Below are 16,927 nucleotides of genomic sequence, written 5' to 3'. Positions count from 1 at the left end.
CATATTCCGATGCCTGCAGAGTGAAAAGACAGAAGTGACAGCAAGTCACTTCCCACGATCTCTGACAGTCGTTCGTAGGATGAGGATGTCCCTGCCACCACCTAGTGCCATCATGGTAAACCAAAAAGCCTTCCATCATTTATGGAGGAGAGAGAACTTCTAAATGCTGTATATATGAACCTTCGCGCAAAGAGGAAGGTAAGCTAGAGATACCTAGAAAAAGGCCAACTGTGCCAACTGATTATTTCTCTCTAACCATGACTGACAAAACCATCGGAGGGTGTGTCCAGACACCCTGTCCGGACGCCTTTTGCAGGAACAGCTGAATCAGGAATCTATGTGGGTTGAGATCGTGTTTCCTTCCATTTGGCAATTGCGTGGATCACCAGGGACGCGAGGCCTCAACACATGGGACACAGGGAAAGTTCCCATGAGATCAATCCTTACCGATAAAAAATTTCTAAAATAGTTATTGGGGATAGAGGTATATATAATTTTGAAATCCCCCCATTCTATGACATTTTTCATTCGCCTTGCAATATACATGGACATCCTTGAAGATGTGAGACCAATTGACTGCAAATATCTTTTGTAATAAAAATGTTAAAACTTAAAATATATGTGGTAATCATGGTCAAGAAAAGAAATAGGATTACCATGACTTATAGTATTCGGTTGTTATATATGGAATTAATACTAATGTGTTTAGTTATTTTAACTTAAAAAGATCAATTATTTGCTAAAACCTAAGAGAACCCTAATATGCAATAAATAGAACTAAATAGATAAGTTAAGATTTTCTAAAATATTTAATGAAATAAACAAAATAAAATAAGGTTTTGGAGAGTTTGCAATTTAGTGTAAAATCCATCGAGGGAGAAAACATTATGTAATTTAGGGTTAAAGATGAAAGTCTATTTGGAATTGAATTTGAGTCTTAAAACTAATTCACATCCATAACTAGGATTTTAACTTTAGAAAAGGAATCTCTTAAATTAGGTAAATATGATAGTTAATTTAGTTTTCAATTTTAAATATTCATAACCCATATCCATTTTGTAAAATTTAACTGTTAGATTTATTAATAGTAAAATCAAACTAAGTTAACTGATAATTAAGGTATTTTAAGGATTATTAGTATATTGGTAAGAATCCTTTATAGCTTATCTAAGGTGAACAAACATAGAAGTTTATTCTTATCAATTCAAACATAAAACATAATTGAAAGAAACAATGTATAATTAGCATGCTATCACTACTCCTTTGAATTCTTCACATTCCTATTAGTATCTTGAAATAATATCAAATTAGTCAAATATGGTGGAAGATTTCTTCTCACAACCTATGTTTGATTGCTAAGAAAATAGAATAATGGAAAAGAAAAACTAAAACTTTATAAAAAAATCTAAGAGAGAATTACAATGTTCATAGATATTGTTTATCGATCTCTCCATCTTCCTCTCTTCTTAAGAGTGCTATTCACATGCGTTGGTTGATGAGTGCTCATTCATATGCATTCTTTTTATTCATTTATCATGTGATTAAGCTCAAAATAGACATTAGATCCATGGTTAGGATGAGTTTGCATAACTCTAAGCTACATAAGATGATTAAAGCCTTAAATATCATATAAATGATGTTATTTTTGTGCCTTTGGAGTACATATTTGGGTGCTTATTAGTGTCAACACTACCCATACAAAGGGAAAGGTTAACATCACATCGTGAGGGAGTAAATTGATATGCCAATCTTGCATGAGGGATTAGATTGACATCACCTTGTGGGGGTCTAGCTAGGTCAACCAACCTTGTGAGAACACCTCCATAGCTTAAAGGGATCAATCCTTCTTGTTCATTATATAGTTAAAATAATGGTGTCTTGCTTAGCAAGCATTAAGTACTAATTGGAGGTGGTTCCCATACATATATTTATTATAAGGGGTGACTTGTTTGATGTATGTAATAATATTTTAAAGTTGTAAAGGCCCATAGGATGATGAATGTATAGATGCCCTTTAAAGCACTATGGGCCAATAGGCCCAGAGCTTCGACCCATTTAAACCCTTCGTGCAATGAAGTATTGACAATACCGAAGATAAATGCTGTCAATCAACATATTTAATTAGAAGCTAAAAGAATTTCCCTTGTGCACTTATCTGGTCTCTTTCCATCCATAGAACCTTCATGAAGCAAGCACAAATTCCCCCTATTTTCAATCCAATGCAAACCCCCTTTAGAATCACCAGAAAAAGGATCAACAGAAATTGATTTAATTACCCGTTCTTAGTTTTTCCACAGAATAGAAAAAAGGTCGACAGGGAAGCTGGCTCTTTCATTCTATGTCATCTACCCTTATCATTTTACTAACCAGGACCGTGCCATGGTGTACGGTGAAACCTGCATAAATGATCATTGTAGCAACATGTCAATGTGCTTACTTGACAACTTGTTACCAGTAGATATATAATAATACATTAACGAATCAAAAGCATGAGAATCGTGTTTTCTTGCAAACCAAATCTACCAAGATCATGAGACATACTGATGAACATCACATGCTGAACACCTAGATTTCCATCTTAGTTTTGTTTATGGTTTTCTCTTACTTTGTGTCTCCAAAGTACATGGAGGAATCCATAAAAGGGGATTCTCACCGGCTGTGTAATGATTGTGGATTTTTCTTGATGATTGGATTAGGCAACTAGGAACAGATAACAGGTCGCTTGGAGTGATTTTTAAAATCAAAAGGGAAAGAAGTGCTAAGTGCTAAAACTCCCTTCAATTCATCTAATCATTCCAGAACTGAAAAAGGATTCGTTGGGAGATATTAGTCATGAACCACAAGCATGACAACGGTGCACATGCTTTGTCCCTAAACCACCCACACTCTTATGTTAAATTAATATAGAGTTGTGTACTTGGACCCCATCTTCTGCAGCCTCACATTCGTTTTAGACCCGAGTGAGGTTTTTTTCTACAGCGAAGAAACTGAGATCAAAGAAAGTTTTCTATTTTTCTCAGGCACCTGACTATGAATGCTCATGGGGCTGGGTCCTTTAGGCACGAATATATCACCTGAAAAATAACTCGGGCCTAGAGCTTCTTACTGCTAATCAGTGATGACATTTATCAATGTATATATACTGTATCCATTAGATATAAAGCACTTGAATAAAATCCTGAATATATATTCAGAATCAAAAGGGTTGTAACTAGTCTATCGACCTAGTCTCAACCGTATAGATATTTTTGGGCTCAAAAGACCTTCACATGCAATTTTAAAAGTTGTTTACATAGGCATTGTGTTCTATGAAATTGCAAGACCAAACAGAACGACCAAACAAAATCTACCAATTGTGTAGATATTGTTCATTTTGGGTCCAAAGGAACAAGACTTTAAAATGCGTCTACGTGCTTAAGAGAAATTCATATATATATATATATATAGTGTTCAAAATTTTTTCTCATATCCCTTAATTTTCTAGACGTGTTTTAAAACCGTGAGAACTCTCTGGGCGCAGAACAGTTAATATATGCATGATTAGGAGTGATTCTTTACAAGGGTAATTTTCTAAGAATTGACAAAGCTAATCATCAAGAGTCTTACCAAAAGGCTAATTTCCTCAAGATTTAAAAGGCTTTGTCACAAGATGCATTCCTGGGCCTATGTAGGAGGGGTGTTATATTTTCAATGCATAAAGCAATGTGATTCATAATCTGTCTCCGCAATATCAGCAACACGCCTTCCTTTCAATCCTTGAAGGTCAATTAGTACACATAGGGTTAATACCCACATGCCATGTGAAGCCAACCGACTCCCTTGCCTTTCTTTTTCGTTTTTAACTAATATCCTTCTATGATCCGAAAATAAAGGCCTCAAAGTACGCATTCTTTCCATTTTAGTAGCCACAGTTGCAAAATCATGCCACCTAACACAACCCTATAAAGGAAGTCAGAAACTCTACTCAACATCATAATCACTACCCAAAAATTAACAAAACAGTGTACCCCATTTGCCTTTCAATCTTCCTCCTCCAACATCATAAACACAACCCTATAAGCAAATGTATTAAATTTTCGAAACTCAAGACACAATCATAACCAATGAGACCCTACTTGCCAATCTTGCATAAATCATTATTTTTGCTCAGATTTCTCCTTCAAAGCTGTGTTTTAGTCTCTAGGAATCAATGCAGGGCTCCAAGGAATACAAGAAGCAAAGGCTTCAACTGAGAGGATGCAGGGCCTTGTGTTGCAGCTGCAGGCTTAGTGTTTCATCCTCAGAGGGAGCTGAGAGCTCGAACTCAGAACGGTTTGCGCCAATATCAAGCTTGGCACATGCCATGGTGCAAGAGAGACTAGAGCAGATGATTAGAGAAAGGCAAGGGGCTAGGCATGAAGAGAGAAAGAAGGCAAGAGTTGGAGGGACTAAGTTCATTGTAATGATGGCTATGGAGAAGAGCTCTTATGATCCTAGAGAGGATTTTAGAGAGTCCATGGTTGAGATGATAATGGCGAATCGGATTGAGGAACCAAAGGATCTTCGTGGCCTCTTGAATTGTTATGTTTCGATGAATTCTGATGAGTATAGGGGGATTATACTTGAGGTTTTTCACGAGGTCTGTTCTAATATGTTCTTGTGTTGTAAATGCCATTGAAATTTTAGAAAACAGAACTTGTTCACCAGCCAGGCATGGGATTGAAATTTCAACTGTATCATCTCTTCATTTGGTGTTGCAATAATGTGCTAATATTTCTCTTGAAAATTCATAACTAAGGCTAGGACAACAGTCTATCTGATAAAACTGAAAAAACTATGGAATCAATTATCATTCTCAATGCTGAACTTCGATAATTTAAAATCATAAATAAAACACATTTAGTCCTCTGCAATAACTTCATGGGATCACCCTATTATTTAGTCCAAAAAGAACTTCTTACACAAAGAAGAAAACAGTCCTGAAATTTACAACCACACAAGGCAACACAGATAATTATAATTATATATACATAGTCGATCCATATAGTAGATATTTGATGTCATCTTTGTTGCTGGAGAATTTCTGTAGAGATGGAGAAGGATCTATAAAAAGAGTACCAACATGAGAACCGATTTCATCTTTCAAACTTGAGATTGATGGGGTCAACGGAGAAGCTCTAAGCATGGGTATCTTTATGCTTGAACAGCTTACTAGTCATCCAAGATGGGTGAGGATCACAAATATCGCACCTAGGACAAGCCTTTGGTATTAGGTTTCGGGTACATTTGCAGGTTCCCAGATTGAAAAACATAGATCTGAATTTGTGACAGCAAAGATGGTGATTGGGAGGAATGCAATTGAGTATATCACAATTTTTGTCCACCTTTCCTTATTATGTATCATAAGGACTATTGTTGCTGCAAACGCCGCCACCATCATTGCCACTTAGAGGATTAAGAATGTGAAACCCAGCATGAGCCTTTGATGAAGAGAGATCTTGAAGTCTTGTAATCGAAATAAGGAGGTGAGAATTGGGAGGAATGTGTCCACTGACGTCAAAGCAGAAGAAAGGGAAAGGCATCAGCCAAGGTGAAAATCACAAAGAAAGGTTGGTAGAGGAGTGGAAATTAAACCCGTGGTTTTATTTGGTTCTCCCGGTATATATGGTGTAGGCTGCGGCAAACGCGACAGTGGCATTGAGAGCAGCAACAACAGTGCAGTTTTCAGAGGTGCGCTTTAGCCAATCTGTGGCCTTCTTATCAAGTTCATCATAGGTAGGAGCAAATAATTCCTCAGGAGTTTGCTTCTCTTTGTTGAGGTGCTTTGCACAATAGGTAACAGAGACTTCCAGGGTCAACGAGTTTTGAAACCATATTGTGAACCCAATTTGATCCAGAAATTTGAAGATCTGTTAGTAGATTAACAATGTACGCCTAACTAACAGAATCATGGGAATGTAAAATAGTGACTATTTTCTAAAAACTTAAAACAATTAAAATATGCTCTTAAACTATTTTATATTTTTTGATCGTCAAACATGTTTTATTTTTTATTTTTATTCTTAAAAATAAAAAATTGTTTTTAAAAACAGCTTCCAAACATGCCTTAAGTTTTTAAGTTAATGGCATGAAACTTCCAAAATGATAACCACAAATGAAAAGGATAATGGGAGGATGCCTCAAACAATATCAATTCCTTTTGCAATTGAGTTGCCATGCCTTTGTGTCTTTCCCGCCACATATTCTCTCTCTTTCTCTCTCTTTTTTTTTTTCCCAACCACAAGAAGTATGGAGTTCCCCTCATTTGTCTAACTTTACAAGCCTCCTTGCTAAGACTTCATTATTCACCTAAAAAAAAAACATAATGCACAAAGGGAAAATTTGGTTTGTGATACGAGAGTGTGGTACACAAGGAAGCTAAGGTATGTAATAAAGGATTTGGTTTAGACAAGTTTTCATGTTTAGACGATTTCCTTGATAGTAGAGTATTAAAGGAGTCGTATTTACTAAAAGCATGTATCATAGAATGATAAAAAGTTTGATCTCAAATTCCTATTTAGTATACATTCTTTTTAGTAAAATAACATTATATAGAATATTTCATACATTATAGTTGGAATAGAGTCATTAAAATCATGATATGGTGTAACAAATAAATGAAATTTATTAATATTTATATTATGATTCTAGTTCTTCTTTCACTATCCTATTTATGCATTATTTATGTTGAACATTAAGGTTTGCATCATTTTTATTATACATAATTTGAGTACATTTGGAATTGCACAAAATATCCAAGTCATTGATTCTTTCAAGTTAATGACTAGTTATTAGCCGATACATAGATTAAGGCCATCCATTTGAGGCTATAGTGCACTACTTCATAATTGGAGGGATGACTTATCTTAGTCATTGAGATGAATTTCTTATGGTGAGTGCAGTAGTGTGTATAATTACGCATTGGATTAGACATATGGTAAGTCATGATATTGGCAATTGAGTAGTCATGACTTCATCAAACCAAAATGTTGCACGAGCTCTCAACCTTGAGAGAATATTGAGCTAATCTTGAGATCTTCAATGACTTTGACTTATGGGTAGGACCTGGAGGTGATCATATATTCCCCATTAGTTGAGCAATTGTTGATTAAGATAATGGTAACAGATATTCTCAAGATAGACACCATGATGTTTCTTGGGTTTGAGATAATATCTCCCCTTGAGTGACCTTAAGAACATGTAATTATGAAAACTGTGGTCATAGTAATTTCTCAAGTGAAATTTGACATATACTCTTGGAGAGTTTGAGTATGTTAGTTGATCACATAAAAAAAAAAAATGAGACTTAAAGATTATAGAGGTAATTTTGAGAAGTTGATATAGTGTTCACCTCGTTAGATTACAAATATTAGTTTACGGGAAGCTTGCATGTAGTCATTAGTAGGTCATAGACTCAAGTTTTCTATTTCAATGTAATATCATAAGATATTGGAGTATAGTTGACTCATTATAGTAGAGTGTTGAGTCAACATCAAAAGTGATTTTGAGGAAGTTAATACTTTTATACGGGTCTTAGCGGTCCCTACTCGAGCTCATATTCCTTGGTGACACATGTTTTGAGGGATAGTTAGGTTCTTTATTTATATGTGTCCATAAAGGTGTTTTGGTAAATATGTGAGGTTGCATAAGAACTTGTAAATGATATTTCTAAATTCGACTAACTTATTAATTAGAACCTAATTGAGCTAATGAATTAATTAAGACCCAAGGATAGTGACAACAAAACCAATGCACATGTTGTGTTAGAAGAATCAAATAATGCTCTTATATGCTCTTTGGAGAGCAAGACAAAATTGTGGATATTGGATTCAAGGGCATGTTCTATGCAATCTCAAGTATAGAATTATTTGAGAATTATGTCTTAGGTAATCTGGGAAAGGTGTATCTAGGTGATGACCCGACATGTGATGTTATTGGCAAAGGTGAAATGCATATTAAATTGAAAGAGTCTGTATGGAATTTGGACAACATGAGGCACATTCCAAACTTGAGGAAGAATCTTATTTCTATTGGGCAGTTGGTGAAAGATGGTTATGTGACAACTTTTACAAGTGACACATGGAATATATCAGGGGAGCGATGACTCTTACCCATGGCAAGAAGAGTGGTACCTTTTACATGACAATAGATGGTTGTGGGATTATTGTAGTTACTGAGAGTAAAGAAGATCCAAAGCTATGGCATCAAAGGCTTGGTCACATGAGTTGTAAGGGGCTGGAAATTATGCACTTGAATGGGAAGCTGTCAGGTTTGAAGTTCGTTGACATTGACATGTGTTAAAACTGCATACTTGGGAAACAAAGAAGGGTTAGCTTCAAGAAAGTTAGGAGAACTCCAAAAGAAGCAAAGATGGAGTTAGTTCACATAAATGTTTGGGGACCCATTTCAATTTCATCTATTGGTGGAAGGTCTTATTTTGTGACCTTCATTGATGATCATTCAAGGAAAGTATGGGTATACTTTATGAGGCACAAATTAGAATTGTTTGATGAATTCAAGAGATTGAAAGTAATGGTGAAGAATGAGATAGGTATGAGAGTCAAGAAGTTGTGGTCTGATAATGGTTGAGAGTATGAAGACTTTTGAGTTCAAGAAGTTTTTTTATTTTATTTTATGAAAATGGAATTAAATTAGAGAAGATTGTGCTAGGGACACCTCAGTAGAATATAGATAGGTAGTTATACATATTCGTATTTTTCATTTTTATAATTATTGGATATATATATATATATATATATATATATATATATATATATATATATTTTCATTTATGTAATAATTGGATAATGAAGGGTCTTTGGGTGACAATGTGCTTCATAGGTTCATCGTCCTCTATATGCATTATCCATCACGTTCCCTTTCATGGCTATTAATTGCGATAATTTTCGTGGACTCTTGTTGATGGCCATTGATTCCAATAACTTTACTTAGCTAGATTGTGGTAGTCAAATGCCAATAATTAAGAAGGAACTTCTTTTAAAAGATTAGAAGGTTGTTGTTCAACAATTAAATTAATCCATCTAAAGTCCAGTTTGGTTGTTTAGAAATATGTAGTAAATCCCATATTACTTATATAAATATATTTAATATTTTAAATATTTTTGAACTCATGTAATATTTTAACTTTATATATATATATATCTCTACATACATATTTGTATATTTGATTTTTATTTGATTTTTTTTGTTTGAATAAAAAGCTTGATAAGAATGAATTATTTTTTCTACATATTTACAATAAGGAAATAAAAATACTTTTATATTTGAGATCCAAAAGAGAAAAAAAAAAAAGCTGAAAATATTCAAACAAGTTTGTCTACATCAAATAAAATTACAAAGGGTTTCATAGCCAAAAACCCCCTCATGGATTAACAGAAAAAAATGATTTAATTGAGAAGACAAACAATATTCTATCTCTTCCATTACACATGATAAGCTAGTATCAATAGGATGAAGGATTGGAAAAATAGAGAAAAATTGGCTCCTCGCAAGTGTCTTGTTCTATGCTAATTCCAAACTTCTAACACAAACTGAGAGTACTAGTGGTTTTAAATTGGTTTTAGATTCACTTGAATTAATTTTTTTTTTCCATAAATGTATACTTAAATACAAGAACTCTATTACAAATCGTTGAAAACAAAAACACACAACTAGCAAATGGTATAAACTATCAAGCCTGGCACACGCCACGGTGCAAGGGAGGCTAGAGCAAATGATTAGAGAAAGAAGGCAAGACTTGGAGGGACTAAAGTTAATTGTAATGATGGCTTCGGAAAATAGTAGGGATGGCAACGGGGCGGGTCGCCCCCATCCCAACCTCGCCCCATTTATTCAAATTAATTCTCATCCCCGTCCTATTTAAAAAATTAAACGGACGGGGCAGGTATGATACTATATGGATAATCTGGGAAAAAAATATCAACACCCTGATCATACTATATGGATAATCTGGGACTGCAAAAGGCTCTTTTGCCCAGGTTTTGGGCTCTTTTCAGCCGGAAAAATCCAGGTTTCTGAAATTTTCTAGTATTTGTGAGGAGCACCCTGATGATTTATATTTTCATTGAAAATGAAAACAGAAAACATACAGTTTGGTTTCATTAATTAGAGTGAAAACCTTGTTTTTTGCAGAATTATGCTGCCTTTTTTTTTTCCCCTCAAATATAAGTAAAATGAAATAATTAAAAGCCAAAGCTAAATCACTACTTGAAAGGGGTTCCCAGATTTTATTTATTTAAGAAAGGTTGGAATAACATTACAGCCACCATTCCTCGTCAATGTCCTTCCACTCAAAGAGTTATTTTATTTAGTACACCACTACTCCAGTACTCCCCTTGAGAAGGACTTTATTTAGCTAAACGAGGTCTATAGTGCCTACGTTGGTGGCTCACCGCTCAAGCGCCTGCAGTGCAAGGATCCTTTCGAAAGTACATGATCTGGTTATCACACTTGGAAGTCGAAAGCTTCTGCCAAACACATGCCTGGTAGTAGGAGTCCGTGGCTTTAAGACGGATTATCCAAATCTTGTCGTCTCCTTTTGGTATGGCCAGATGCCATGCATAATCCACCCACTCAAGTTTCAGTTTATTTCCAGTATGATGGTCGTGGTCTTCCACGGCCCATTTTGCCAAGTCTTTGATGCTGTCATTATGCATCAAATTCTCGCAGGCCGTCCATCCAGTTGGCGGTTGTGGTCGAGCCATCGTTCTTTCGAGTTGCACTTGGAGCACCGGCCGGCCTGTGGAGACTCGTCAGAGTCGTGGGTTTTGGATGGATGTTTGTGGAGGTGTGGTGGTACATGTGGTGGTGGTAGCGTGTATTTATAGGCAAAGAAAAGATGACGGCATCCTGGGTTCCAAACAATGACCACCCTAAAATATGGGTTTTTCCCCTTCCCATCTTCTCATTAAGTTTCAACAGTCGAGGAAACAATCCTTATCCTAAATTTATACATTCCTTTTGGCTATGTTTGGTTTCGGAAAGTACAAAGAAAAGAAAAAAAATGCTAAAAAAAATGATTTTCTCATGTTTGATTGTCCTATGAAAAAATATAAAAGAAAATCAAATATAATTAAAACTAATTAAAAACTTATGTATTTTTAAATTATTTAATCTTTATATTGATGAGTTGAAATAAATAAAATGAGTTTGAAGTAACAAAAAAAATAATTTATCAATTTTTAATCTATTTTTTTTATTTCCCTTCACTTTTTCTTTCCTTCTACTTTTCCTTTGTATTTTCTTTCCCTCGCATTTTCCCTCAAATTTTTCGGAAACCAAACATAGCCTTTAAGTCGGAGAAAACAATGAATTTTTTTAGATATCATCAACATATATGTCACCTTTTCAATTTTACTTGCTTACAAATTTAAACTGTTGGGTAATTGAAAGTACCTATTATTAAGAACTTAAATTTAAATAGATTTTAAATAGTGAGCATATTTATTGTTATATTATTTCAAATTATTAAAGTTTTATATTTTAAAAATATGAAACACTATTTAAGGTTACTTAAATATGGTTCCATTTTAGAATTTCCATATAACTATTTTTTATTTTATGAATAAAAATAAATTTTCATTTATGCTATAAAGTAATTAATTATTATTTTCAATTTAAGTTATTAAATAATAAATATTAAGTTTTACAACATATTTCATTAATTTAATAATTTGTTATCCTAACAACCGGTTGAAAAATCATAATATATGAATATGGAGAGGTGTGACAAGTTATACAAATGATGTGATACCCTTTGATGGTGTCATGGTAGTGACATCGTGGCCATGTTGCCACATGGGGCTAGTATGAAATGAATTGGTGTCATGGTAGTAACATCATGACAATGTTGCCATATGGGGGTGGCATTGGGTTGGCCTTGTTGTTGCATCAACGTGTGAAAAGGGGAATAGGAGCTTCTTGCAAGAAGACTATATATAGGTAGTTATACATATTGATGTTTTGTTTGTTTTTGTAATTAATGGACAATGATGGCTCTGGGTTGATAATGTGCTTGAGGTGTTTATCATCCTCCATGTGCCTTACCATCATGCTCTCCTTAATGGCCATTGATTTTAGCAACTTTCCTTGGCTAGATTGTGTTCATCAAATACAAATTAGAAAATGATACTTTTTAAAAGATTAGAAGGTTGTTAGTTAATAGAAGTACAGAATACTATTTATTATTTTTTTTTTTTACCACCCTATTGGCAACCACATTATCATAGGTTTGCCTCTTCATATCGTCTCATCAAGTTTCAATAATTGAGGAGACTAGCCTCATCTCAAATTCCTATATTCCTCTAAGACTAGAGGAAACAATGAATTTCTTAAATGTCTATGACCAATAGGCCATGTTTAGTCCATTTGGAGGATAAGATGTGACCTTTCACCAAACATCATAAATGTGCAAACAAAGACATTTTAAATAATATCCATATTCATTTTTAATTATTTTTATATATTAGTGTATTGTATTTGAAATAAATGAAACAACATTTTAGGTCTCTTAAACATAATTTTATTTTAGAATTTTTAAATAATTTTATTATTTTTCTATTTTTATAATAAAAACAAGTTTTCATTTATGCATCGAAGTAACTCATCATCTTATTATTGTAAGTTCTGTCACCTTATTTTTCTTTTGGCATCACAATTTATATACATATTAATTTGAGAAGCGTATAATTTTACCTTTGCTAATTTGTGTGGAACGGATGGATTGTAAGAATGACAAGAAGTTCTTTAATTGCTTATGTGGTAGGCCATGAACATTTATTTTTTATTTTTTAAATATTGATATGTGCATGCACCGTTTTAAAAATGATTGATGGAGCATTAATTTCTTGTCTCTCTTTAAAGACGACAGCACATCACTAAATTATACCATGCTTTGATTACAATATTAGTATTTACATATTATCAAAAGCTATTTATCTCTAATTCATTTTTACTTGCAAAGTTTTTTTTTTTTTTTTTCACAAGATTTGTATTAAATTTAATATTATATATAATTTTTTTAGAAAATCAAAATTGAAAAGTCATTCTTAAAAACAACAAAAATTATTTTATTTCCTTCTTTGAAAAAAAAATGTTTAAAAAAATGGTTTTTTTCTTATTTGATTGTATTATATATATAAAAAAAAATAAATACAATTCAAATTAGTTAAAAATTTATACATTTTCAAATCATTTAATTTTTATATCGAAAAATTAAAATAAATGAAATTAGATTGATGAAACATTTTCTTCTCCTCTTATAATAAAAGTCTTCATGCTTCAACTCTACTATAAACAAAGTTAAACTAAAGCTAGTCACATAGAGCTGGAGCATCATGCATGAACACTTGGTGATTTCCAATATCAATATTGGTCATTCGGATAAACAACATTATATTTGTTATATTTTCTATGAATGAAAAAGTGGTCCTGAATGTTTGGATGTGCAATGCAACATCATTTGGCCACTAGATTGCTTTTGGATAGCCTCTTTATGGCTCTCATTCCTCTAATACAGAACTTAGATAACCATCGTGGTCTTCCACAGCCCATTTTGCCAAGTCTTTGATGCTGTCATTAAGCATCCAATTCTCGCAGGCCGTCCATCCAGTTGGCGGTTGAAATCGAGCCATCGTTCTTTCGAGTTGCACTTGAAGCACCGTCCGACCTGTGGAGACTCGTCAGAGTTGGATGGATATTTGTGGAGGTGTGGTGGTACATGTGCCGGTGGTAGCTTGGCAAAGAAAAGATGACGGCATCCTGGGTTCCAAACAATGACAACCTTAAAATATGGGTTTTGTCTTCTCATTAAGTTTCAACAGTCGAGGAAACAATCCTTATCCTAAATTTATACATTCCTTTTAAGTTGGAGAAAACAATGAATTATTTAGATATCATCAACATATACTTTTAAAATTTATTTGCTTACAAATTTAAACTGTTGGGTAATAGAAAGTACCTACTATTAAGAACTTAAATTTAAATAGATTTTAAATAGTGACCATATTCATTGTTATATTATTTCAAATTATTAAAGTTTTATATTTTAAAAATATGAGACACTATTTAAGGTTACTTAAATATGGTTCCGTTTTAGAATTTCCATATAACTATTTTTTATTCTATGAATAAAAATAAATTTTCATTTATGCTAAATATTTTTTTTAAATTTAGATTCAATTTAAATTATTAAATAATAAATACTAAGTTTTACAATATATTTCATTAATTTAATAATTTGTTATACTATTTCATAACAGTCGGTTGAAAAATCATCAAGTACGAATATGGTGAGGTGTGACAAGTTATACAAATGATGTGATACCCTTTGATGGTGTCATGGTAGTGACATCATGGCCATGTTGCCACGTGGGGCTAGTATGAAATGAATTGATTTCATGGTAGTAACATCATGACAGTGTTGCCATATGGGGGCCGTATGAAATGAATCATTTACTTGATTGTGGCAATGGGTAAGCCTTGTTGTTGCATCAACGTGTGAAACGGGGAATTGGAGCTTCTTGCAAGAAGACTATATATAGGTAGTTATACATATTGATATTTTGTTTGTTTTTGTAATTATTGGATAATGATGGCTCTGGGTTGATAATGTGTTTAAGGTGTTTATCATCCTCCATGTGCCTTACCATCATGCTCTAATTAATGGCCATTGATTTTAGCGATTTTCCTTGGCTAGATTGTGTTCATCAAACACAAATTAGAAAATGATACTTTTTAAAAGATCACTGGTTTGATTACCTTGTTTTTATGAATAAGCCAAAAAGGAGAAATTAATTGATATGTAGCTGATTGACAACTAATTGATTTGCATTTTATTTAAAAAAGTATTTTAAGTGAGATTTTGTCTCAATATGGGATTTAAAAACAAATCTTTTATTTTAAAAATGAAACACTGTTTTTAAAATGCGTGGTCTTGAGAGGTTGTTAGTATAAAAAAGGAATATAATTTTCAAAAAATAAGAAGATTTTTTTTCCAATTATTTCCTTATAATAAAATAAAAACATGACATTTTTCTTGAAAAAAAAGTAAACCATAACAAACAAAGATAATATTTATTTTCTTGAATTTTTTTTCTAAACAAGTGAGCTCCAAATAATAGTAAATTGAACCCATTTGATTTGATTCAATTAATATTAGAAATTTACTAATTGAAATTGATTTAAAATGATTCTATCCAATTCTTCTTTGAACACAACTATAATTTTTATTTTTATTTTTTTTTATTAAACAAATAAATTTTAAATGAAACTAGATTTTATGTATTCAATTGATTAAAGAGGCTTGTCCCTCTTTAAAATAATGTATATGTATAAAAAAGAGGATTTTTGTACGTGATCAAGATTTTTGTCTCCCACAATCTTGGGAAAAGGTTATCTCACTCCTTTCAAACATCTTTCTCTTACGTGGTCAATATTTTTGCTTTTAAAATAATTTTTAATTTTTTTTTATGGTCATCTATTATTGTCATTCTTTCATAGTCTTGGGAAAAAGTTCTCTCAGTCATTTCAAACACCTTTCTCAACAAAATGTGGAGAAGGGTTATTGGAAATTAGTGAAATTGATGTCTTCCATCTTTTGAAACTTGTAAGCATTTGGTAAAATTTTAAATATTTAATGTTTAATAATTTAAATAATTTTAAATTAAATTATATTTAAATTTTTTATATGAATTTTAGTATTTAATTATTTCTTGAATATTAAGGTTGTTTATCACAACCAATTTATTTATTTATTTTTTAAAATTTATTACTTAATCACCACTAAAAATAAGACTTAGGATGATATCCGTTAGAAAAAATGGTCTTGAATGTTTGGATGTGCAATGCAACATCATTTGGCCACTAGATTGCTTTTGGATAGCCTCTTTATAGCTCTCATTCCTCTAGTACAAAACTTAGATAACCATCACTTGTTTCATTACCCTTGCTCGTCTGAATAAGCCTTAATTGACATGAAGCTGATTGACAACTAATTGATTTGTATTTTATTTAAAAAATATTTTAAGTGAGATTTTGTCTCAATATGGGATTTAAAAACAAATCTTTTATTTTAAAAATAAAACGGCATTCTTAGTATAAAAAAGGAAGACAATTTTCAAAAAATAAGTTTTTTTTTTCAATGATCTTAAAATAATTTTTATTTGTTTTATGTGGTCATCTGTTATTGTTATTCTTCTACGACAGCGAAATGTGGAAAGTCGAAATCAATGAAATTGATGTCTTCAATTTCTCCCAACTTCAGTCTTATCCATTAATTTCTATATTATTTTATAATGGAAAAACATTTGGTAAAGCTAGACATTTTTAGAATGGAAAAAAAAAGGAGAGAGATAGAGAAATATGTTGAAAGTTAATAAGCATTTGGTTAAATATCTTAATGTTTAATGATTTAAATTAAATTATGCTTAAATTATTTTTATAAATTTTAATATTTAATTAATTATTACTTAAATATTAAGGTTGTTTGTTTAAATCAATTTAATTTTCTTTTAAATTATTAAAATGAAATATTGACCCTTATAAATATTATTTATATAAAAAAGAAATAATGGAAGTAACAGATAGAACTTATGCAAATTACATTATTTCATAAATATAATCATCTCAAATTATATGCATACTAATTTGAAAAACCCATAATATTTTTACCCTTTTGCTAATTAGTCTGGAATAGATGGATAATAGGAATGACAAGAAGTTCTTTTATTGTGTATGCGGTAGACAATGAACATTTATTCTGCTTTTGAAACATTGGCATGTTCCTACACCATTTTAAAAATGCATTGATGGAGCATTAATTATTTCTGGTCTCTCTCCAAAGATGCATCATCGGACCATACAATGGTTTGATTGACAAGGAGTACAAGAT

At 32.3% G+C, this 16,927-nt stretch overlaps 1 protein-coding gene across 1 annotated transcript; it reads left to right on the top strand.

Moving 5' to 3' along the window:
- Window positions 1–4,054: 4,054 nt before the first annotated feature.
- LOC117924362 (probable transcription repressor OFP9) lies at window positions 4,055–4,692 on the top strand. Its single transcript, XM_034842976.1, has one exon. It carries the CDS (start codon window positions 4,190–4,192, stop codon window positions 4,655–4,657), a length of 468 nt encoding a protein of 155 aa, XP_034698867.1. The 5' UTR covers window positions 4,055–4,189; the 3' UTR covers window positions 4,658–4,692.
- Window positions 4,693–16,927: the final 12,235 nt, after the last annotated feature.

The sequence above is a fragment of the Vitis riparia genome, chromosome 10 (genome assembly GCF_004353265.1).
Source record: "Vitis riparia cultivar Riparia Gloire de Montpellier isolate 1030 chromosome 10, EGFV_Vit.rip_1.0, whole genome shotgun sequence".
Lineage (NCBI taxonomy): Eukaryota > Viridiplantae > Streptophyta > Magnoliopsida > Vitales > Vitaceae > Vitis > Vitis riparia.
This window is presented reverse-complemented; position numbering and strand designations above follow the sequence as displayed.

Bases quoted from the DNA above. Each gene is read 5' to 3' on its own strand.
- LOC117924362 (XM_034842976.1), top strand. From the start codon at position 4,190: ATGCAGGGCTCCAAGGAATACAAGAAGCAAAGGCTTCAACTGAGAGGA.